This window comes from Larimichthys crocea, chromosome XI (assembly GCF_000972845.2).
Source record: "Larimichthys crocea isolate SSNF chromosome XI, L_crocea_2.0, whole genome shotgun sequence".
Taxonomy (NCBI): Eukaryota; Metazoa; Chordata; class Actinopteri; family Sciaenidae; genus Larimichthys; species Larimichthys crocea.
Genome location: NC_040021.1, coordinates 20,477,216 through 20,502,187, shown reverse-complemented (window position 1 = coordinate 20,502,187; position 24,972 = coordinate 20,477,216). Strand labels below are relative to the sequence as shown.

Genomic DNA, 24,972 nt, shown 5'->3' with positions numbered 1-24,972 from the left:
CAGAAGGACAGGCATAAGCTGTGCTCACTTTCAAAGTCAAGGAAAAAGTTTGGCCCCTGTTCAAGCTCTGTGCAAGTGAGCACTTTTAACAGATTCCCCATTTGGTTTCTGCAAGACAGAAAAGAGAAAGAGAAAGGAGGGAAAGTGTGTGTGATGTTAAAAAGTCATCAACGAGTTATTCGATCCGAGACGGGAGAAAAGGCAGACCAGGGCTGAACGAGCGGGAGGTCGTGACCAAGTGAAAGAAAAGAGGAAGGGGAGGAAAGCGAAAGTTGAAAACAGAGAGGAGCATAAGCAGAGTCCTTCAGGGCTTCGTCATCAGGAGCACAGACCTGCTGACAGAAAGGAAACAGCTGATCTGGTTACACCTTTCCCCTCCCCCTCCCCACATCTCTGTCTCCATCCATCTTTTCTCCCTTTGTTCCGCTCCGCTGCCAGACTTACTTTCAAAGTCCAGGAAAAAGTGTGGATAGTTCTCTATTTCCCTTGTTAGGACTTTTAGCAGGTTACCCATTCCAGCAAACCTGATGGTCAAAATACAGCAGGTAAAAAACACACAGACATCAGTACAGACAGGTTTATACATGTGGAGTTATTAACACAGATGTGAAAATATCTTCATCACACACGCATGACTCATTGCGAACAGAGGTTGTTTCTGTTTGTTCTGACTTACCTGGAATCGGTTCTTTAGTTTCACTCAACAAATGTATCAGTTCATGTAGATAATCTGTTAATTAAGTTTGTTTGTGTTTATGATAGCATGTGCAGACATCTGTTGCACAGAAAACCAGGAGCCAAAACATTCAACTTTCCCTTCGTAGTAGTCCAGGTCCAGGTCCAGTCCGTCACGGTTCTCACTTCAAATCTGAGTCAGTGACAGTTGATGCTTTCACTCAGAGCCCGTGTTTTGTTTTGAGATGCAAACGTCTGCATGTCCTCGAAGACTGATTTATTGAAACCGAATTCAATGGTGATCCAGCCTAAACAGCGAAGCGCGCACAGGGGACTCATTATGTGTGTTTACTTTGCCCAAAAAGTCCAGGAACTTTTTTTTTTTTTATCTGCAAGTCAAAGTAGAACTGAAGAGATGTTTCATTAAGTCTCAGTCTTCAACATTAGACAAAAACAAAAAAAAAATCTCAGGCTGAAACAACTATTATTTTAATAAATGAATCTGCCAGTTATGGTCAGAAAATGTCTTGTGTTGTCTGACCAACAGTTCAAAACTCAAAAAGTCTGTCAGTTTACATCACAAAACCCTGCAAATATTTACATGAGATACTAAAAACAGAGTTTTAGGTTTTAAAAAAAAATCCCCAACGACTTCACTGATATTAATTTTTGTTGATTAGTTTGCAGCTACTCATTTGAGACATCAGTTTGCAAACTAATCACACCTGACTGGGAAACAAATTATATCTAATTGTAATTGTTTGTATAAACACAAGGCAAGATATTTAGTTGTGTGTGTTGTGTGTTTCCTGGTCACTAAAGAAGCTGTGAAGCTGAATTTCTTCCCACCTTCATTGGACAAAACTCTTCTGGACCGGTTTCTCTGCTCTTTTGGATTTGGGCTTTTCTAAACGTTGCCAAACACAAGGACGTAGTCCTAAATGGCAGTTACACTCTATAAAGGTTTTATTGGAGGCAAGAGGCAAAGGGGGTAGGTAGCAATTTCCAGGGAGAAGTCTACCTCCTCAGCCGTGGAGGGTGGTCACAACTCTGTAATCACGGCAGGGCCTTAACTTACAGTAGCATAATATGAGGCCAAGATTTTGTTGCAGAATATGACAAGGAATGGTGTAACCTTGCTGGGTTTAAAAGATATGACCAGATGGTACATTAATGTTGGGTGGGGAAACAACAAGTTGTTATCTGAAGGTCAAAAATGCAGATGCACTCAAAACAACAGATGTTTTTTTAAAAAGACTTTAAACTCGCTTTTAGAGTCAGTCTATTGAGGAAATGAAGCTCCACATTCATACTGTGTGAAGGAACCAGAATGGCACGCAGTCTTTTCTTTTCTCACACACACACACACACACACACTCGGATCCAACTTCTGTCGTCTTTTAGAAGTCATGGTGTGAAGTGACAACAAAAGACACACTGTGCTGCAGTGTGCACATGATAATCACACTGCGTTTCTCCGCACAGCCTCCAGCAAGCTGTCCAAAGCGTTTTCAATCATGGTATTCATTCCTCATCTTGCACTCCTCGCAAATTCATAAATATGTGACAATCCGGATATAACCAGGCTGCTCAGAGTTCACACAGTCCCATTCTGGGGGAATTATAAACCTTAAAATGTGTCTGATTAGAAATTTCATGCAGTCAGGATTAAATGTGGTGTTTAAATACAACACTGCACCAGAAGGGGGCAGTGCTGATTCGCAGTTAAACTAACAGGGATTAAAGTTGGACTGTAATGGTGTCATGTTGGTACATGTCCTGCTGCAGTAGGCTTTTTTTTTGTAGACGAACCCTGTCCTGAGGCTATGACAAGTTCCTCAACAGGCTTACTTGGATTTATCTGCAGCCAAACTCAGTTGTTGCATGTTCGCCTCAGGTGTCAGTAAACCACGTAAACTATCCACAGACTTCTCAACAACTTCTGAAAAAAATAGTCAGTTTCTTTTTTGGAGTAACTTCAGACCATGTGACGATAAAAAAGGTCCAGTGAAAATGAATACAACGCTTGGTTTAACATGCTTCTCAAGCTTTAAAGAGACGCCTTGAGGACATACTCACATACTGTTGGACATCATTCATTTGTAACTTGTAATGTAATTCAACCCTAAACAACACCAGAATCACTTTTAACAACCCCCGGAGAACAAATTTATGGCTTTGAGTCATAGGGGTGTATGTGTGTGTGTGAGCATATTAACATAGCGAGCGAGCCAACTAGTTTGTGAACACTGGGGAGTGTCTATGACTGTGATGATGTCACTCAAAATGTAGCTGGATTGCTCTGGTATGCTGAGACTACTGTTCACGCAGAGAAAACAGAGGATTCAGGGCAACACTTGTTTGGACTTGACCAAAACATGTGCGTCTCCAGATCTAGTAAAGATTAGTGCAGACAAAAATGGAGTTTCCAGTTTGAAAAGTGCAGCTTTAGAAAATGAAAGACAACAAAGCGAAATCCTGACGGATGCAGCGTTTTCAGCCACCCATCACTTCTGTTCAAGCTACGTCCCTGTTTGCAAGGCCACCTGTCACACAGCAGCTGGTCAGCACATAAATCTAAAGACTACAAAGACTCAGCAGTGCCGAATCAATTTTTACTTACACTCCAAACAGAATTCTAAATAAGTAAAACCCGCTACTGCGTATGCAAATTCACGCCTCTAATAATATCCCGTGACAGTTAACGAGCAGCTAAGTGTGCTTTATTCCCCCGCTGAGGTAAACAAACCGGCTCCAGCAGCTTTTTCCACCGTTTCTTGTTTCTCAAGATCCCACGGCAGAAATGAAACAAATGCACGACTCCTAACAAGCTGAAAATATAAATGTTTACTCAAAGAAACGTGCGGTCAAAAAAGAAAAACAATGAAACATCATGAGAATGTTTTTGTGTGAGTAAACTACTCGACAGCAAATCATTCAAAATGTGATAAAACACACGGCGTGGATACATGAAGATCCACATTCTGTTCTCCTCGTATTCTCCTGTTTATTTACTTGAGACAATGTGATGTATATAGTTTGTGGCCAACAATACTGGCTAGCTGAAGCTGATGTAAATAATAACATTAATGATGGCTCGGTTCCATTATGTATACAAGCATGCCATGACAGTGAGTTCATATGCACAACGCCAGGAGCCTGGAGCTGACTCACCTGATTGAAACACAAATGTCTGTCTTGATAAAGAGTTTACAGTGAACGATGAAGGACGAGCCTCGGTAATGCTTCTAGGACAGAGTTTTTACAGTGTGTCAGACAAGGCCCAGTGTCTTTATCTTTCAGAAAAGATTGATAAACGCACAAATACACACTTTTCAAGGCTTTATCAATCCAATCAATCCAGATACAATTAATGGTGGTACAATAGCACGTGTCAGTGCTATATTTAGATCTGTACATGTGGAGATAACGTTCAACACACCTCTAATGTGACCAGGCATGAAAGTGATGTTTGGAACTAAATTATGTAACATTAAAATTGTGTATCACAGGACAATCAGTCGATGATTAACCATTGGTGGATGAAGCAGAAAAACAGTAGATGGATAACAGGCCAAGAGTGGAGAAGATATGTGAGGAAAGTGCAGTGAACGTGAAGTGCCGAAACTAAATTAACTGTTCAGCTGAAAACGCAATCCAACCAGCCAAATTATTGCAGCATTGTATTTTTTCTTGTCCTTCAGCCTGTGCAGCGAAGAAAGCTTGAATAACTATAAGCCCCAGCTGCACTTTCCCTTAGGTTTTCAATTGAGATCCTACTCTTAGATTTTTGTCAACGCGAGCACCCAAATATGGGAATGATTTAAAATGCTTATCCCTTCATGCACCATATTGGATTTTTTCAAATCAAACAGAGGTCACATGAGGTTGATGGATATTTGATTTAATGCTATTAACAACTTTCCTGACAAAAAAAAAAAAGAGTGAGAGAGTGACAGAGCATGAGTGTGCAGAGAGACCTGAAACTTAACTTCATTTGGTACTTATGTAATGTAATTCTGTGTAACTCAATGGTTGCTGTTGCACAGTTGCAGACTAAAGTGTTTGCATGGTATCTATAGGTCAAGGGATGAGCCTCGTAATGCAACAGGCTGGATGCACGCTCAGTAAACAGCATTGTGCACTTATACTCAAAGTCATCAGCAGTGAATGTATTTGTATTTTCTGTGCTGGCCGACTGGAAGTCAAATTTTCACAGATGAGAAGAGAATTTCTCTCTGTTACATGACACTTTCCCATCTTCAGGCTTCATACCAGACAGAGGGAAAAACTACGCAGGGAATTTTCTCGTCTGCTCGGTTCCTCTTTCACAACCACTTATCTATATGGCTTGGACTGAAAGTGTGGAAACTTTGACTTTCCTCTTTCCTTTAATATTTAACATCAGCTGACACGAGTTACATTAAAGAGGAATAGCTCATATAGTGTACCATATAAGAGGGGTATTTTTGTGAAGAATGTGTTGAGGATTGCAAAAAATATTTCCATTTACAAGAAGTCCTGATTGAAAATAAAAAAAGAAGTTCTAGTGAAACTTCTCTCTTCTCCTGGTGTTGAAGCTGACCTCACATATCTGTGAGACTGGGGAACCAACCAGCCAGTCAACTTGTCAGTCCTGATCAATGATCTGCCTTTTCATCATACTTGTGAGAGCCACAAGTGACAAAGTGACTGAAAGTCCCCAACAGTCCTGCTGTCCTCCTTTAACCTCAACTTAAACATTCCCTTTTGCTTCAAGAAATGTGTTTGTGAAACCGTGCAGCAGTCTCAGGGCTATCTGTGCTTTATAATTAAAGCATCTGAAGCACCAAAATGAGTGCCACGTTTAAATTTGCCTTCCCCGCTGTCTGAGTGTCTGAAACAACCTCTGCTGAGAGAAATCACGTTCTGAGCAAACACACAAACCAAACGATTTGTACAGCGGTGAATGTGATTTACCATTTTGTATTCCTACAAGGTTTAATATTTGCCTTTTAAAATGGAGGATAGTTTGACAAGTATGAACCAAGAACAAACACAGACACACATCCATCAGTCAAATGCCATTCAAAAGGAATCATTCCATTTCTCACACGTTAAATTAAGTTAAATTAAAAAGGTACCCTGTAACTTTTGATCACTAGCATCGCTATGGAGCAGTGTTTTTATCAATGGAAATTCACACCCTGTCATTGGTTTCAGGCCTTCAACAGCTGGTGGCAGTAACACAAAGAAAAGTAGCAATGCGCTAACAAAAAAAACACGGAAGACAAACATGGGCAAAAACACAATTAAAATCTTTACAAACACGCCTTCATTCAGTGGGTAGGGCAGTCAGTAGGGCTGTGTGATATGACCAAAATTTCATATCCTGATATATTCAGATAACGATACATCCCGATATAGAGCATTTTCTGTAAATTCAATGAATGAAGATTTTAGTATGAAGTTTGTATTCCTCATTTTTATGAATGTCTATATATATTTGATCTCACAAGGCATGAGTAATATTTTACATTTTTCTTCATGTAATCAGTATTGTCTTTTTGTTGGGCCTCTGTACTGTTTTGTTGTCTATGTATCATATTTGAGTTGAAGGCACCTGCAAATTTCCCCTCAGGGACAATAAAGCATCTTATTGTAAATAGTTCATATAGAAATGCATTTTTCTTTTAAAACTTCACACCGAGGACAGTCTTTGTAGATGTAAGTTGCAACAGCAGCAGTTTTCTCTCTTTTTTTAAATTTTGGACTTTTTGCCACATAGTGTGCTGCAGGCAAAAGCCTCTTACAACGTCTGGGGTTTGTTTGGAGCACTCAGCCACAAAGGTATTGTGGCTCTCATCATTAGAAACTCTGTTGAGAATGATTCTTGTGTCGCTGGTTAAAGACATTAGTAGTGTTTCAGCCTGTTGTGGGGAATGGTTTGCAGAATAATTTGCAAATTATCTTGTTCTGTATCACGTTACCTGTCCTCTGTTTGTTTCATGCATGCGATGCAAAGCGTCATCCAAATGATGGAAATTCACTATGACATCATAGTTGTAGTTCACAGCCTTTTTCCATGATATAAAAATGCTTCATCCTCAGAGTCAGTGACCTTACAAAGAGTCTTTTCAGATGGTGTCTGCAAACTTGTGTGTGATTTAAGTGTGATGTGTATATCTTCTGATATTAAATGTTAGGGAACCCTTCCCTGTGCCAATATATGGGAGAAATACCAAGTGACAGTTCAGTATTGCTATCTGACAGCCCGGAGCACAAACAGTTCAACGGCCTTCGAGGGAGAAAGTTTGGGGCTCAATGGAACAAGTGCAGGCTAATCCTGCTGTAATTATCTAAACCGCAGCATTGTTGCTGGGCTGATATGCTTCAGCGGCGGCTCAGAGTGTGCTGTTACTCGAACATGACTACACTAGCCCAAATGTTTTTTTTAAGTGTGTGTGCGTGTGGTTGTGTTGTACCTTCTCTGGTGGAGGACCTCGGGTAGCTGTTTATATCATCCGCTTTCTCTTCGTCTCTGAAACAAGAGAAAAGAAGAAATGTGTGAAAACGTGCATGTCTGGCCCCGTGTGCACTTTGCAGGCTCCGCGTTAACAACTTCCCCTTTTCACCTGAAGCAGTCAGCAAACAAACACAGCCCTTCCTCGTCACAAAACACACACACTGAATTATTTAGCAGTGAAATCTACACCGATGTCTGTTATATCCATAATAAAGCTGATTAAGGCTCGGCCTGCTGTATGTTCACTGGTGTATTAAATGTCCTGTGACAAACTGCAGCTGCGTATGGTCACCGAGATACACTGTACTACAACTCTTTCCAGCGTGAGGGTAGAAAATAAATAAATAGATAGCACAGTCACTTTCTGTCCCAGCAGAAGACGAAACAGGATTGTCTGAAGTTCATACACGCACGCACGCACACCTGGCAACAGGAAGCATTACTCATAGATCATTCAAACTATTTCAGTGTTCAGAAATACTAATTCTGTAATCTTGTGCTCCAGATGCGCTCACAGAAAATGATTAACATCTTATTTGGGTAACTGTCATGTGAGAACCTGAACACTGAGACAGTCCCATCTGTCACAGTACATAGTCCTCATCCATCTGTGATGACCTCCATCCCTCCTTGGGAGAACCTGCATGGCAACAGAGCGAGGGAAAAAGAGGTGGGATGTTGTGGATGGATGGAGGACGCTAGACACTCCTTTTAAGGGCACGGTACTCCCCGTGGTCTGACACATGAGTGGACTTCACCTCAACATTACACTAGGTCTGCGCACACACACACACACACACACACACTTCATGTGTCCCTTCTGGACCTCTCAGACACGTACTTGCCAAAACACCATGTGGACAGCACAGACCGTGCGCTGATGAGAGAGCAGACAGTCCACCATCACACCCACTACACTCATCATGCAGCCAACTTCTCTCTCTTTCTCCACACTACAACTTCTTCATCCACGTACTCTCTTTTCTCCTTCCCTTTTTTTCCTCTTCACGCCTTTTCTTTCGCTCCCCCTTTCACACCATCGCTTCCTCTTACTGTAACACCTAGCTGGATTTTCTCTGGTTTTTCCAGCCAGCAAGCCGAACGGACAGCTGTCAGCAGGCAGTCAATTCATTTACACAATGACACTGAATTTGATTAATTCAATTAGCCAGGAAGTCCATTTACAAAATCAGCCTGCAGACTTTTCAGATAAAAAAAAAACCAAAACGGAGCCAGACAGCTCCCCCATCCAGCTCTTCATTTGGACAGTTACTTATCACAATGAGCCAGCCTTTCTGTAAAAACTAGCCACACGTCGAGCCAGGCGGTAAGCAGATGAGTCAGCCGGTTCAGTCTTTCAGTCACTAAATCTGTCAATCAAGCCAGCAGGTGGTGGAGCCGGGCAGAGACGAGGGAGACCTGTGCAGACTCCTAAAAAACAAACATGTTTTTCAGGAAACATCAGTCGAGAGGCAGACTGGAATTTTCCAGTGACCCCCACAAGAATAACACACATAAGAATACAGGCCCATTATGTGCCATTGTAACTTATTAAACAATATGATTGTAGTGAAGCTGATTTCAGCCTGCCAATCTATTGTTGAGAAGAGTCATGCATTTAAACATCAGAGTCAGTTTCCATCAGTTTTGTCAACCAGGCTTTGAGTTACATGCTGCCTTAAAAACAATGTAACACATACTGAACTAAAAATGACTACAGTGTCCTCTCCCATGATTGTTGAAGACACACAGGATGTGTGCAGGGGTTTCATTTAATGACATTTCAGTCTGATCAAACTTTGAGACGTTACCTTGATCTTAAAGCATATTTAAGGCATCGTGGGATTGACAGTGGTTGGCAACATGTTAACAAATAACTGAACTAAATGGAGAGATTATATCACAGATGACATCGTGCACTGCAGTTCAAGGTTGGATTGCGAAGCTTCTGAAACGACTTTTCCTCGTTGTTCACATGCCTGCTGTGCACATGCATAACGCACTGCACTGATCATTAAGGGAGCTACACTACGGGGCGTGATGGTGGCAAACAGCCATGTAGCAACCATGGGGATACATTGTTTTTACACAGCCCTAACACACTTTTTCCAGACTGATTTTACCCTCCATCAAGACTCTTAGCAAACAATCGCATAATCTCCATCCTGTTTGACTCTAAAGTCAGCCACATTTATTGAATTAATTATACACAGGTGATGACCTATGTACACGCGCTCAAACAGTCTTGGCCAGCCACACTCCCTGCCTGCGAGGCTGTGTCAAAAAGATGTTGCCATGGTGACAGCAGAGACATCCGTTAAAACAGGGGAAGTGCACGAATATGACAGAGTGGAACCCCCCAAGGGCACACAAACACACACACTCACACTTTTGTTGTTCAGTGGTTTACGGTTTAGAAAAAAGGGAAGGTGTGTGATGAAAGCTGCTGTCACTTCTGGTTGAACGCCTGGCAAGGAGGATGCCAACCCTACCGGGGTAGAGAGAGAGAAGAGTGACAGACTACAGGCGCGTGATGAAGACGGAAGAAATCCTCGGGGGAGTACACAGTACATCCACCTGAAAGGAAGTGTGCATCTAAACAAAATGTAAAAAGTTAAAAGAGAGAGAGCGTCAGCATCGTGACAGTGCCTCCATGTTGCTGGAGGGAGAGAGTGTGACTAAAGAAAGCAGAGCAACTCTGAAGTAAAACATGTTCAGGCGATGTGATCCACAAGTGATCAGGCTGTAAATCTCTTCAAGAGCATTAATGCGTGTGACATGGATGGAGAGACGCACGCTACTTGACTGTGACAGTGCCTGGCCGATGTCCTATTCCAATGATCTGCAGCCAACGTTTACACAAGCAGACAAAAGACTGCGTATCCCACAGTTCACTGGGTTAAATAGACCATGACTGAACATTGCCGAGTCCCTGTTATCTGGCACTCATATCAGCTTTGCTTTCACAGTGTGTTTATATGGCCAACATTAGCCTCAAATCACTGAGTACTCAGTTAATCAGTAAGCACATATTAGAATCTAATGCAAATTTGTCCAGCACGCTTTCAAGTGTTGTTTCCTTACAGATAAATCCAAAACTACTCGATGTGAACGTGACATATCTGATGCTTTTTCTCATTTTGAGTGTTTGTCTAATGCGCCTGTAAGTTGCTGAGGTTTATGTTAAAAATGACTGTTAAAGCTGACATTTAATGTTGAACTGGCACTTGACCTGACGTGACTCACCCGCCTCTGAAGCTGAGATTTACAGTAGCCGGTGAGTCATAAAAATGCAGTGTCATAGCAGAGTACAACTGGAGCATTACAAACAGAGTGACAACACCTAACAGGATGTGTTCCAAACAAGATAACATCAAAAACAACCAACAAAACCATTGTGAGCTTCATCAAACTGGATTTAAGTGCTGATCTGTTGGTTGAGGTTTCACATATTTTCACTACAGTTGTCAGTGAAGTATCATCCTGTGTATTTTCGCTTGCAGCAATGGAGCACAGAGATACAAAGAGTCAGTCAGTATTTTGTCAAGGTCGACTGCCAAAGTGACACTGCCTGCACGATTCTACTCAGGAAACTAGCTCCAAAAAATGTACAGAGTCAGGGCCGTCACACCAGACTGGAAATTCAATGTCTCTCTGAAAAGGTAACAAAGAAAACAACAACGATGGTTCTTGACTTTTTCAGTGCATGCAGAGATGCTGAACTGTCGAAACATTTTCTTGCCCCGAGGAACAGTGAGGGGAGGTAGACCAGCCAGCCGTGACCCACTTTGGATCAAGACCTATTGTTTTCTTAATGCTACATTTAAGCCCCACAATCAAAATTAGCCAGAATTCAAATCTAGCCTGGGCTACAGATATGAGAAGTAGAGGGCAGAGGAGAACGCTAGTTGAGCTCATTACAGTCATTGCATTTGTTTTTCCAAGCGCTCACTAATCTCGCTCAACAATCAGGTAACAGTACTGGTTGCAAACTGAGTTTTCTCCTCCACTCCACTCAGAGCTGCAGTCTAGTTACTGTAAACACGACGCTGCTACTTCAAATTAAAGCTATTTACTGGCCAACCATTTACCGCTCCACATTTTCCATAGCTCTTCTCCCAGTGGGTTTTATTAAAAATATTGCAGAAAAAACAGCCACAGTGAGCATGTAAAAATACTGCAAGCACATTGAATCTCTCTAAATTTCTAAGCAAACATGACTAATCTGTGGACATAACTTATTAATTCTAGAGCATGAATTATCCAAGTATAGTTTCAGAGTCCATGCATAATAAGTTTAATGTACTTGTAGTCGTCTGTGTAGCTGATAGAGTTTATAAAAAGGCATTAAATCAGCTGTGACATATACAACGCATGTGCAGTTTCAACATCAGTTGAACATCTTGTTAGAATTTTGTCAAAATGGAAATTTGTGTGGTTTATGTGAAATAACAATGCTTTATAACAAATCATCTGTTAAGACTTAAAACTGATGGCTGGACGCTCCAGCTCGAACCCAGAATAGCATGACAGCTGTTGATGTTCATGGACATCCAGGATTGAAACTGCAAATCAATTATTTACATGAGTGAGGATCATCTCCACCACTGGAAAAACGAGCTCCAGGTCACGCGAGGGGAGTCGGCGTGCAAATTTGTGAGTGAGTAAAGAGTAAGCAGAAGTCTCAGGAGAGACCACCTTTCAGGCAAGTGGATAAATATGTATGTTTGTGTGTGTGTGTGTGTGACGTGTGTGGGTGTGTATTTTAATGTGGAGACTGCAGGTGCCTTTAATGGCTCGTCCCCTTCTGCAGTTTGGAAAGCAAAGGATGGAGCGAGGGAGTAACTGAGGGAGGAGGACAGAAGGGAGAGGCACATCTGCCTTCTGCAGACACCCTCTAAGGGTTCAAACAAGGGTTAACCCTCAATGGAGGTTCAATGGGCTGGAAGACTGCAAACCTCTCATGAGTAAATTATGTGTGTGTGTTCCTGTGTGTGTGTGTTTGTGATAACTTTGCATGGCAACAGCTGATGAATGGATGATGGATTCATAACAGCCCAGTGAGCTCTGGGTTTGATTTTGAGGGTGGCTGAAGGGGAAACAGAGACATCACTGTGCATTAGGAATCATTCACTTGACAGCGCTGTATGAAGTGCCTCCATCCACTTTGCAATTCTTTTCCAGCATCAAGTGTGTCAGTTTGCAGCACTGCAGGCTTCAATGCGACTCAGACGTTGATGCACGCAACCGTCAAAAGAACAAAAAGAAAAAACAGGAAAATGTTAGATTTCACACCGCTGCGAGTAAAACCGCTCATTCATCAACTGATACTCGGCTGAATAGGAAATGCGTCAGTCTACGCTGTGGGTACACCAAAAAAAAAAGAAATCTAGAGCAGCTTGAACATCACTGGTTCCTTTTTTCCTCTCTAGCTCTACCTGCATGAGTGACTGACTTCTTTAGTTCCTCTTCACCAAATATTTCTAGTCAACATGCTGTTATAAAACGATGCATGTTAAGATCTTCTGTCCCTATCTAGCAACTGATTAACTATTTTTACTAGGGTGGGAAACATTTACTAATTACCTCTTATGATACAGACAGCAGGAAGTGTGTCGCCTTTTCCCCTTGATGAACTCCAAGCTGGCTGAACCTGATCGGCGGTTCAAAGAATCTGGTTTCAGTTAGTTTCGCTCACTGAGGTGACTATGAATCTTCAGCTACATTTCCAAACACGTGCCTTTTTAAAAAGGTCAAATGTAATAAGCATAAACACTTTCCCCTCTGTACATTGGAGCACTGATTTCAACAATGAACCTGGATGAAACAGAAAAGACGAGTCTTTGTGCGCTATCAGGAGCCCACTGAGTTGTTCTTGCTGTGGACCAAAGAAGTGTATAAAAGAAATGATATAAATTTTTCAAAGGCTCATGTTGTTGTTCAAACACAGTAAATCCCAGACGGAGGAAAACGATCACCAGCCAACCGCTTCTACTTTCTGGCTGCGTCGACTTTATCTACCAGCCATTCTGGCAAAGGATCAGATATGGAGATCTTGTGATGACAATGAAGCTCAGAGACTCGTGAATAATGACTAAGTAATTATGGAGTGAAGCAGAAACACTATCCAGTTCACAAAAAAAGTTGTGTCGACACATTATCTTTAAGCCTGGATTTCACTTAATCGATTGCCACCATTTTGGAGTAAAAATCCAAACAAGATTTGAATCTGGACTCTGAAAGCGTCTCGCAAACAGCACAACTGACTGGGATAGGCTGAGACATCTGTCCATCAAGCAAACTCAGAAGCACATAGTGTTGTGTGCAGTACACCTTATTAAAACAAATAATTATCACGTAATAGCTTAATGTTGCTAATTGCTGTGGCAGCTCACCTGGTCGAGCATGTGAATCACTAACTAACGCTTTAATTCCACTGAGCATGCCTCTGCGACTCTCTGGCGCCATTTTGGCTCTTTTCAAACGGCTTCGTACGCCTAATAATCTTTTCTTTGATTTGTGTGCTTCTAACATGGGAAAGTGTGCTAATGCAGTTAAAGGTTACCTTTTTGTCTGTTTTTAGGAGCGGGAGCCTGCTTTATTTTGAAGATTGACAAGACTGTGTGATTGTGTGTCTGACGATCAGCTTCACTATCGAATAGAGGCAAAACATTAATTAAAGAAACAGCTTGATCTAAATGCCTAAGTGTGTGTATGACATACTGACACGGTGTGTTTTGTTTGATTTTAGTTGATTTATTCACCATAATTCAATGGTTGAGTACCTTCTGTCTTTATTTTCACAACCAGATTTATAACCCATTACCTTCTACTTAGTGTTGACTGTTTCAAAATAAAAAAGGGGAAAATTCTTCATTTGTTTTCATGTGTTGATTAGATGATAGGCTACACTCAAAGTGACACTGTTCTAGGTCCAAAATGTGTGTGTACTAACCCAGTAGTTCTTTCTTATGTCTGCTAAATCAACCTATTTCCTCTGAGGGACTTTGTATAAACCAAAGGAAACCGAAATCAACACCAATGACCCAAAATAACTTCTGTTTGGGAATCTCTAGGAAAATGACTGGCGAGCACAAACCAATTGTTTAACTAGTGTCTCTCTCACTACCTTTACAGCACACTTTCTGTGCAGATGCTTGTTCTGTTCTTTTTGACCACTTACACCCTAAAATACCCTGACAGAGTCATCTTACTGATGTGGTGCTGACCCTTGGTCTGGTACATTACCTCAATGCTTGCTGGGTGTTGTTACTGCTCTACTCTCGAAGGTTTTGTATCCTAAAACAATCACGACAGAAACATCAAGGGAGCATTATGGTAAACTATTAGCCATCATCAGTAAAATAACCGTCATAAAAATTGATAATGATGGCAGGGTAAGTACAGCTTGGCAGGATTAAGGGGATCTATCATCCTGGGCTAACTCAAACTAAGCATTTATGGACATACGAAACTATGAGGCACTTTAAATTAAAGTGGGACCCGAGTGGCACATGGTTACACTCTGTTGAAGTTAAGTCCAATAACTACAGGCCCTCAAAAGTGAAAAAAAACATGCAAACACACCAGCCTGCTACTTAAACAAAAACAAGATCGGCCTTGGCGTACTGCATCCATTTTTAAAATCCCTCTGCTGTTTTGACTGGCTGGGAAAACAGGCCTTCAAATTGGGTTAGGGGAGCTGCGTCTCCCTCAGGCTCCCTTCGCTGGAGCAAATGTGACAGCAGGGCGTGTTGGTTGGAGGGGGGTTGAGCTCAGCTCGAGGGGAGGTTGGCTGAGTTTTGCCCTAATATGGACACAGGCTGGGGGGGTGGGGTTGGTGCGGGATGCTGCTGGAAGGCAGTGGAGAGGGTGGGCTCGGGTGGAGAAGGAGAAACCTGCCCAACACCACCACAATGGCAGCCTTGCTTCCCTCTGCTGTATCACTGACACTCTTTATCCTCCCCTCCTCACAGTCGACTTCACATACCAGCACAGGACTCGACTGTTTTGGTCTACTGACCGTGCTCTAAACGCTCGACGCACTCTGAAGAACTCGTACATCAAGCGCAGTTCATTTTTAAGCACTTGTGTTGCTCTCAGTCAGAAAACATACCTCGCATATCACGGCACAGCCACACACTCGAGTCAGTGACACTGAAGCACAGCACTGAGTCCGGTATACTGCAGCAGCACTCAGCTCTGTTCAGCAGCTGGCTCTGTGTGCCCTGTGGTTCAGTCTGCTGGGCCGGCTGCCTAATTTTACACTTGCACATTACAAACTCACCACTATCCCTCCTCTACATCTGGCCTCTGGTGAACAGAGAGGCGGAGAGGGACACTGATAATGGCAACACAGACTAGAACTAACAGTGGTCATTTTTTCTGTTCACAGAGCTGAGGAGAGGAGGGGGGGGGTGGATGTAGTAAACAAGTCATAGAAAGAGAGAGTGGGACAGAGTCTGCCAAGGCACATATGAGTGCATGAAGAGAACAATGGGAAGGAGGAAAAAGAAATCAAGGCAAAAAGCAAGTAGGAAAGTTAAGGAGGGCGTTTGGTATTTGGAGAGGAGGAGGAGGCCGAGTCGCTGTCTGGCTACTAGCAGCCATTGCAGCGCAGAGTGGGACTCCAGGCGTAGAAATTCCTCCTACGTCTCTGCTCAATGCCACTTCTGTTCTGCCGAGCCCTGCATGTCAACAGCACTGCAGATACAAAGGGAACCATGTATGTGTGTGACTGACTCTGTGTGTGAAACCAGTGTTAACCGAGTGTGTATGTGAGAGCATCAAGCGATCACCACCCCTACAGGCTTCCTTCTCTGCTGGGTGGAGGCACCCGAGCTATGCTAACAGAAGATACTTTGACCCTGGCAGCGGTCCTGACTAATGTATTCAAACAGATGTGCCACTGCCACTGATGACCTGATGATGATACAATCTTGTTGACTGTAAATACTTAAGACTGTAATATTTACTGAGTCTGCCTTGACGTTTTCAGACACGTCACTAGTGAAATACAGCTGAGCAACATATGGTTTATTGTGTTTATATTCTTTATTGTGATATTGTGACTGGATAATGTCCAGTCCGTTTGTAATCCGTCATATTGCTAAGCAGTTAGGTCAAAGAACAGTTTGACATTTTGTTAATGAAGCTTCTGCTTTCTTGCAGTCAGGATGAGAAGATCAATAGCTTAGCTATTAGCTTAGCAGGAAGACTGGAAACTAAATTCACCAACCTGCACCTCGTAAGCCCACTAATAAAACACAACCGCTGACAGTATAAAGAATGTACAGTGTATCTGTGACATCACCCACAGGTCTCTGAAGCCGTTTTGAAGCTCAAAATCTGCGTCTCTGGCTGCCACCATATTAGCAGTCCTGCCTCTTCAGCCTCCCTGCTAATCCAAAAATGGGCAAAGACGTGGATTGACCTGGTTGCTCAAACAAGCAATCTGTAATGGCATCTACTGGTCAATCAAAGCGGCCATGCTATTAATTCTGTGTAACTTTAAGCCTTAATATACATTTAAAAACAGGCGAGTTCTATAAAAATCCACCCTCAGTACAGTTGTCATGAATGGGGAAATTAGCTATAGAAACCAAAACTGTTATTTGTACCAGGCTGTAAACATGTTTATTTCTGCTAAGAAATTTGACATTTTAACATGGGGACTTATGGAGACTGACTCGTTCTGTAACCAGCCTCATGTGGCCGTTTGAGTAAGTGCAGTTTTTGACACTACTGCATTGGCTTCATTTCACAGAGACGGAGGTTTCCACTTGGCTGCAACCAATTATTTTCATGACCAATGAATCTTTTGACTATTTTCTTGATGAATCGCTTAGTTGCTTGGTCAATAAAATGGCAGAAAATGGTGAAAAAAAAAATTCTTGTTTGATTAATGAAATACAAAGGTAACATCCACCAATGTCTTATTTTAACCAGAAGCCAAACTAAATAGTTTACTGTCATAGAGGACTAAAGAAAGCAGAAAATATTCACATTTGAGAAGCTGGAATATGCCTATTTTTCCTTAAAAATGATTAATAAGACTAATTATTGATTGTTAATCCAAAAAACAAGTCACTTCAGTTTATTTAAGTCAGTTTCACAAACTCTGGAGAGAAAGATTCTCAAGAACTCTCCATTTAGCAGCCTGTATTAGTGCTGTGAAATGATCTATTAATTTATTAACATTAGCACTCATTAGCACTGTCCACCTTAAATAATCAACTGTCATATCAGATTTTCCAGCCTTAGGGTGAAGCACTTACAATTAATCTTTCAACACGCTGAGCTAGTGGGCACAAAATAAATGCTGAGACTATTGTTCACAGTAAAGAGAAATGCTCTCTGGGTAATTTCTGCAAAAACAGGCGATACCAACGCAGGGAGCGAGGCACAGGGGTGTTCCTTATGAAAACAAACCTATTTATGGCTTTCCGTGAACGCTGGCTCTGCAGTGACCAGTTAGATCAGTGCTAATCTCTTCAGAATGGTCCGGCAGACGATACTTGACCTTTACAGACTACGCCTTTGCTCTCTGTCACCAGACGAGTCTGCTGGTTTGACCGAAGCTGAGATCAAGTGCACTCCCTTAGTTCGTCATGCAACATATCTAGGCCAAATGTTTGTTTTCCCTCCTTACACTGCTTTCACTTTCCTTCCTCTGCTCTGAGTCTGCATGCTGGAGGTCTTCTCTGCCTGGTAAGTGAAAGACAAGTTAAACACACTCAGAGAGACAGAGGAGCAGAGGAACATGTCGGAGAAAAAGAACTCGACCACTGAAACTGATATATATTGTTACCAATATATAAGAGATACGTGACTAAAGTCAGGAACAACTGACCATTTATACATGTACTCACAGACTGACTGCAGCATGTACGCAGCAGAAAGAAAGTATCTATTTTTCTTGCAACCCTCGCTGGACTTCCAAATATTCAAATTATCAAGACTAATAATCAGCTCTAATCATCACAATACCAACATGCAGTAATCTGGAGTTAAGCCATTCCTCTGCAGCACACACACGCACAGGGTAAATCACTTCTGACACAATCAGCGTCGTGGGCCGACTGAACTGGTCTGTTTTTTTTTTGTGCTCACACACCCTCCTCACTGAAGTGTGACGGCTGTCGCCTTCCACATCCTAATATTTCTGCTCTCGCACACCGCTTGCTTGTCATACAATACAACAATAAACAGCTGTAAATCTCCGGATTCCTGCACCTGCTGAGATGAGCGGGAGTGCTACTGAATTGCAGAAAAAGCAGCCAGAGCAGAGGCCAGGATCCTTCTGCCAGCTGTGGAAATGCAGGGAGAAAAAAAACAAAAAAAACAGGTGGCGTGGCGTTGCATAGCTCACTAATCTCTGTCAAGGTTAAACATTAAAACATTTTATACGTTCGGCTAATGGTGCACTCTGGGATGCATACTGTTGTGCATTTGCATCACAAACCTTTTAACGAAATCACTGATCTGGCAGTCGCAGCATGCCAGCAAATAGAAAGTGGCTTCCAGGTCATTTCCACAGCAGAAACAGAAAGCGTGATAACGGAGCAGAAGTGAGACAGTGCCTGCTGTTTGTTAAATGGCTATCACCTCTCAACGTCACTGATCTGGTGTCTGCAGCAGGACACGAACATGACAGGTGACAAAGAATGAAATGATGAGAGTAACTGATTTTCAAACTAGCTTTGTACTGCAGCAGATTTCACAAGGCTTTCTAATTTTCCAGTGGCCTAGAAAGTATGACGCTTTGGGCATTTGTTCATAAATAAACTGCCAAAGTAAAAAAGCTCGTACTAGTAAGCAGTTTGCACAAAATCGACAGGACAGATGGCGTCGTGCCACCGCTCAGGTTTCACAAACTACAAGGTAAGTCATCTGACTCTGCGCCGTTCCACGATTGTCTCGCGGTCTACAAATGTTGTTGTTGCTTATCTGTACGTAGTTTAATGTTTATGCTTACCTTGCTGAGCTTGTTGTCTTTGTCTAGCTGTATATGTGCCTGTATGTGTGTATGGAATAAAACTGGAGTCAAAGACCAGGTCAGTAAAAGTGATTCTGATGTGATGCAGCATGAAACCTTCCAAGACTGAATGAGGCATAAAGAAAAAGAAAAGAAGAAAGAAGACAAACATTCATAAATCTTGCTAACATGGTTCTCACACCTTCTTACCCATCAAATCAAATCCGAGACCGTTTCATGGAGGGAGATTCAAGGACCCAACATGGCATAATTTGAGACATGGATCAGCACAACTAGCTTTACAGCTTCAATGTGTTGTGCTATATACACGTCTATTTTAATCTAATAAAATTCATAGACTATGAAATGCCATTGGCACACGTGGGCTATGTGTTTTTGATATTTGAACCCCTTTAGTTGACCAAAGATATTCTGTTTCCTATCATAAAATAAAAGTACACGATGACCAAACAACATTACGGCAAACCAAAGAAAACATGGCATCGGTAATATTGGAGCTCTTGACGGGTAATAAACATGACAGAAGTGACAATTACGAGCACAATACTCACCAGCGCATACTGAAGCTGCACAGCTAACAGCCTCACAGAGAGCTGTTGTCCCGCTGACAGGATGTGAGTATAAAAAGTGAAACGTGAGCGGGAAGTGTGCCATGTCATAAAGCACACGCACTTATCACAGGCGGACTGCAGACAGATAAACACACGCGTATTTTTGGGGTAAAACGGGAATGGTCTGATTCACATGGTGCAGTTGGCTACACGCAAATAAGTAATTTCCGGAGGGGAAGAAAAACAGGAGGGGATCAAGGACCGCCAACGGGGGAAGAAAAATATTGGGGAATTTTTGTCTGGGGGACATTATATCTGGTGAACATTGAACGCTGTTGGCTTACGTGTTAAAACGCTAAGCTCTTCAGAGATAAGCTGAGATTTATTTGTTTTGCCAAATAATGAGTGAAAGGGCTTGTGTTCGTGGGCAAACTTCTTTTAAAAACACACTTTTGTCATTGTAGGAAAGCACAGGTGTTACTCTGTTGCATTGAAGTGTCCCAGCAGTGAGGCAGCATGCACAGTATCAGGAGCCTGAAACTGATGCAGCTAAATGGGATTTGTTCAGTTTAATGCCTTGATATTGTTAATTGCAATAGTGTTTTATGGAAACTAAAATAAAACTACATCATTTCATTATTCAAATGTTTCAAACTTTCTTTAAAGTCTTCACATTACACTTTTATTCCTTGCTTTGACTTTTTTTTTTTTTTTTTTGTAACTGTCTCTCACACATGCAGAGTCTGTTAGTGGAGCATCTGAGGCTCTAGAGCCAGTGAGAAGTCTGTTGTGCTTTCTGTTCCAGCCCAGATGGCAGCATTGGCTGAGTCAGCGGTGGCTGGTGGTCCACGGTAAACTGGATGATTAGTTGTTGATGACAGGAGGACAGCCGAGCGCTAAAGAGCCAGGAGCCGAGCAACTTCTGAGCCAGTTTGTTCTGTTTGAGTAAAATAATAACTTTAACTAGTGTGATGAGAGCTGCGATGAACTCACAAATAGCTCAAACTGAAATGGGTAAGTCCTCAAATATTCTATCGGACAGCTGTGTAAACAATATTTGTATACTATACCCACCTGTACATTTCTTACTTTCTATGTGCTTTCTTTTCTCATTCTTCAGCTGAATGAACACAAGAGGAGGACCGCAAGTTTGGCCAAAATGTGACACACATGAACAAACGTGTGATCAAATGTGCCAGACAGTGTTGTTGCAGTGCTGCAGGCTAACCCCAGTTGGCATCGACAGTGAAGTACTGCTATAAGAAGGCTCTGCACTGCTTGCTCAGCTGAAACCTAAAATCAGATATTAGACTTGGCGCTGGAGCAGCATGCGGTGCTGGAAGGAAATCCTTTGGGATTCTTCATTTAGTGTCATAGAGCGATTTGTGATTCATAGCTGGACACGGACAAAAGGAAAAAGCGCTGCTGCAAGCATTTGGAGTTTGAGAACAGCTAATCTGCAAATATCACGTTACCTTTATCCGGCCTGGGTGAGAGTTTAAAGCAGCACATTTCAGGAGCTGGATGCCTCTCTGAAATGTGACTGTAATGGCTGCAGTCATCAGATTCCACACGTCGGGAAGTAGCATCAATGCCAGCTTGCTATCTGTGTTTGCCAACTGTATTTCTCTGATCATGACAACACACATTCATGTTTGATGTGACAGCAGTCAAACTGCACCTAGATGCCTTATCATGATAAAAATAATCCTCCACATACTTGTCTATGGTTTGTATTTATGCATTCCTTTCTTAGTCTGTTTTCTTTAGGAGTTTTGGAAGCCTCGCAGGGTGAAATAAGAACAGAGGACACGCGGCGACACAACACAACACAGGCACACTTTCCCTTGTGCAAGCCTCAGGCAACCTGTAATGCAACAGCAAGTTAAAAACCACAATATGAGAAAAAAAAGAAAACGTTCAAAAGGGTGTGCAATGCCATATCCTGTTTTTCTGTCACAGATGCGAACACTGACACTACACGACTTCAGACTAACAGAGATCACTCTAGCAGAACAACGGTCGAGCGGAGTTTCAGCCGCACGCACAAACACATTCAGACTCTGCCAAGACACATTTGTACAGTCTGACATGTCTTTTGCTCTTTTCAGTGTTCGCCAATTTGTTGCACCACATCTCATCAGCACGCCGTCTAAAAAAACGTTACACGGTGCCACACAAAATCCAACAGGAACTGACTGCAGGGCCACAGGGACCATCACTGGGGATGTTCCAGAGATAAAAAACATTATTTTAAAACATCCATATAACTAATCTAGGGGGTAAAGTAAATAGGGATCTTGCCACTGCAGCATATTGCAGCACGTGGGCTGTCAGCACTCTGTCTAACACTAGCCACACATTTGAAAGCAAAAGTTTGATACCACTTTGGAGTCAAACCAACACAGGACTAAAGTTTACATGCGGTTGTAAACAAATTGCCACATCATATGAGCTTCTTTTTTATATCTTGCTGCTTATAGTAATGACTCGGCATCTTCCTTTTGGGGGCTATATAAAGCGGGCTGCGTGCCCTAACTTGTCCACACCGTGTAAAAGTGAATACTGAGGCACACAGCTACACCGAGCCATGCAAAGAACATGCAAAGCATTTCAACTCCTTCCACGAGAGATCAGGTTCGTCCACAACGGCCATTGTCCTGTGTGTGTGTGTGTGTGTGTGTTTCAGTCATAGAATTCAAGCCTGGCATACCGACTGAGACAAAACACACACGCGCACACACACTGTTGTGGAGGAGTGCAGCTGTTGCTGTATGTCCTCTCCAACAAAAGAGCGCCATTAGAGTGCACCGAGAGCCACGATGAAGCGCATTCCTCTTGCAACTTCCAGAAATTCGGTATCTCAAGCTGATTTGAGCAACAACTTTGACTCAACTGGTTTGCACAACCGTGTCAAGTGTTGCAGACTTCAAACCAACTTGGGAGTTTCTGTAAAAGCCTTAGTCATGACTTCATTTGCAGGTCAGTATCAGCCATGTAACTAGAGCCCCCCCCCCTTTCCTCATAGCCATCACTTCCTGAACCACCTTCACCTCAACACTGCAGTGACTCATAATACAGCATTGAATGAATGTGTTCCTGTTGTTAGAGGAGTTTTTACATCATTAACCTCCCATGGGGCAAAATAGAGTCGTCCATTGGGAAGTGGTGTCAAGAGAAGAGAAGGAAACAGCTGCTGCTGTCTGGTATTTACAGCATGTAACCTGCCGGTGATAATAAGGCTCTTCTACCGGTTTAACAGGCTGAGAAATCCACACACGAAACACAACTCATATTTAGTTTCAACCACCTGCCAGTGTGCGTACTGTCCATTCATGTCATCGTGTGGCGGACGCAGTGATTGCGGATGGAAAAGAGTTGTTAAATCGTTATAACTTAAAGCAAACCGGGCTCCCAAAGCATCTATTCACACTAATTCAGTCATTGAGTCGGTTAAAAATCACAACGAAGCAACACAGACGTCTTCCAGGAGGCTAACACCGGGAAAAGTCAAATGAAACGTGGCTACTACTCGGCTGCTACTCACAAGCTAAGTTTGCTGGCTAGCCATCCCTCCTGTTAGCCGGCACTGCTGGCTGTCAACCACCCCAAGACAAGAGTATTTCCTCAATAAAACAGTACGAGACGCTAAATAGGGCACGGGCAGATATAAATAAAAATCTTGACACGCTTGCACAACATTCAAAGCTAGCACACAACTAAACCGAGCGCTCAAACGCGGCTAATTTCAGCTAGCGAGTTAGCGCTTCCTCCCCGGCATCTCTTCCCATGTGAACTCATCTGACAGGCGCTGATTTGACGGGGAGACACGATTTGGCACGACACCAGGTGAAAGTAAGTCCAACTTAGCGGCGACTAAACACGAATAAAAGTTGGTCAAACTCAAAAACTCACCTGTATGTCTCTCGGGGTGGTACTTTTTAGGATGTTGTGAACCGAAGTCTTGGTCTGGGCAGTACTTTCACCGACCCTGGCAGCTCCGCTTGTCCCCAGCAGCAACAGACAACAACCCGCTCAGCACGTACCCCTCCCTCTGCCTGCCACCACAAAAACTAAGGGGAAGAGAAAAAAAAAAAAAAAGGACTTTCAAGCACCGCCCACTCACGTTTGTAATTGGCCAATATTAGGGACAGGGCGAAATAAGCCAATTAAAACCTCTATTGTTTTTCTTTCCTTTGCGCAATAGTACTGCGGCAAATGATTTCCTCTGTGCAGAGAAGTTCAAACTGGAAATGAAGTTTATGATAGAGACACACTGAGAAAGCAAAGCTATATATGATGCATAGTTTAAGTGCTTAATTTAACAGTTCTTTAGGGATTAAAACGTATTGTTTTTGACACCAAATCTACAAATTATTGCTACTAGTCACATTTCATTTGAGCTTCATGCTACATAAGTGGTTCAGCATGTATTATATTCTATAAACCTAGTGTGGAAGTGATTAGTCAGGTAACAGAAATGAATCATCAATAATGGTTAATATAGTCAGTCCTTTCTGCTGGAACCAGTTTCTAAAATATGATAAGATTTTTATTGCTTTCTTTGTCATATATATGAGTAAACCGAATATCTTTGGGTTTTGGACTGTTGGTTGGACAAAAAGCAACTTAAAGACGTCACCCTGGGAGATTGTAATGGGCATATTTCAGTATTTATTGACAATCATTCAGGAAAATAAACTACAGATTAATGAATAATGAAAGAAAACACTGGTTGAAGATCAAAATAATTGTGTGTGTGTATTCTGATTAGTGATTTTCAGAAATGATTATTGCTTTTTTGTGTGTGTGCCCCCTATCACATTCATAACCAGGTCATGGTCCAGATAGTGAACTGTAACTCACATCAACTTCCTGTCTGTAATGGCTGGCCTTAGCTTAGATTGATAGTCGAAGTCAAAGGCATGTTTGAACATTAGTGGGTCTATAGAATAAGGGGCTCTGAGGGCTGCAGTGCAAAGCAGGAACAACACACACACACACACACACACACACACACACACACACATGCACACAACACACACATACACTTTAAAAATGTCAAGGCTCTACAATCAAAACAGTGCAGGGCCACATGTAGCTCGCTGATGCTATTCCTGTGCGTGTGTTGCCATACCAGGTTGCCACGACGCACTCTGGAGCCTTGAGCCTGTGACTGTGGGAAAGGTTTGGAGCTCATTGTTGTCAGCAGTGTGGTGGAAGGTATGTACAGGGTAAACACA

At 42.4% G+C, this 24,972-nt stretch overlaps 1 protein-coding gene across 2 annotated transcripts in view; it reads right to left on the bottom strand.

The window, feature by feature from the left end:
• Positions 1–23,814, bottom strand: part of fam49a (family with sequence similarity 49 member A) — a 30,674-nt gene extending 6,860 nt beyond the window's left edge. Inside the window, exons 1-3 of one of the 2 annotated variants that reach the window (XM_019252901.2) lie at positions 23,645–23,814; positions 7,140–7,195; positions 29–108 (exon numbers count right to left, since the gene is read on the bottom strand). In XM_019252901.2, the coding sequence (XP_019108446.1) occupies positions 29–101 (73 nt within the window). In that variant the 5' untranslated portion in view covers positions 102–108; positions 7,140–7,195; positions 23,645–23,814. Of the gene's footprint in view, positions 1–28; positions 109–444; positions 525–7,139; positions 7,196–23,644 lie in introns of both variants that reach the window. The other variant, XM_010741078.3, reaches the window with a different exon arrangement.
• Between the last annotated feature and the right edge of the window lie 1,158 nt (positions 23,815–24,972).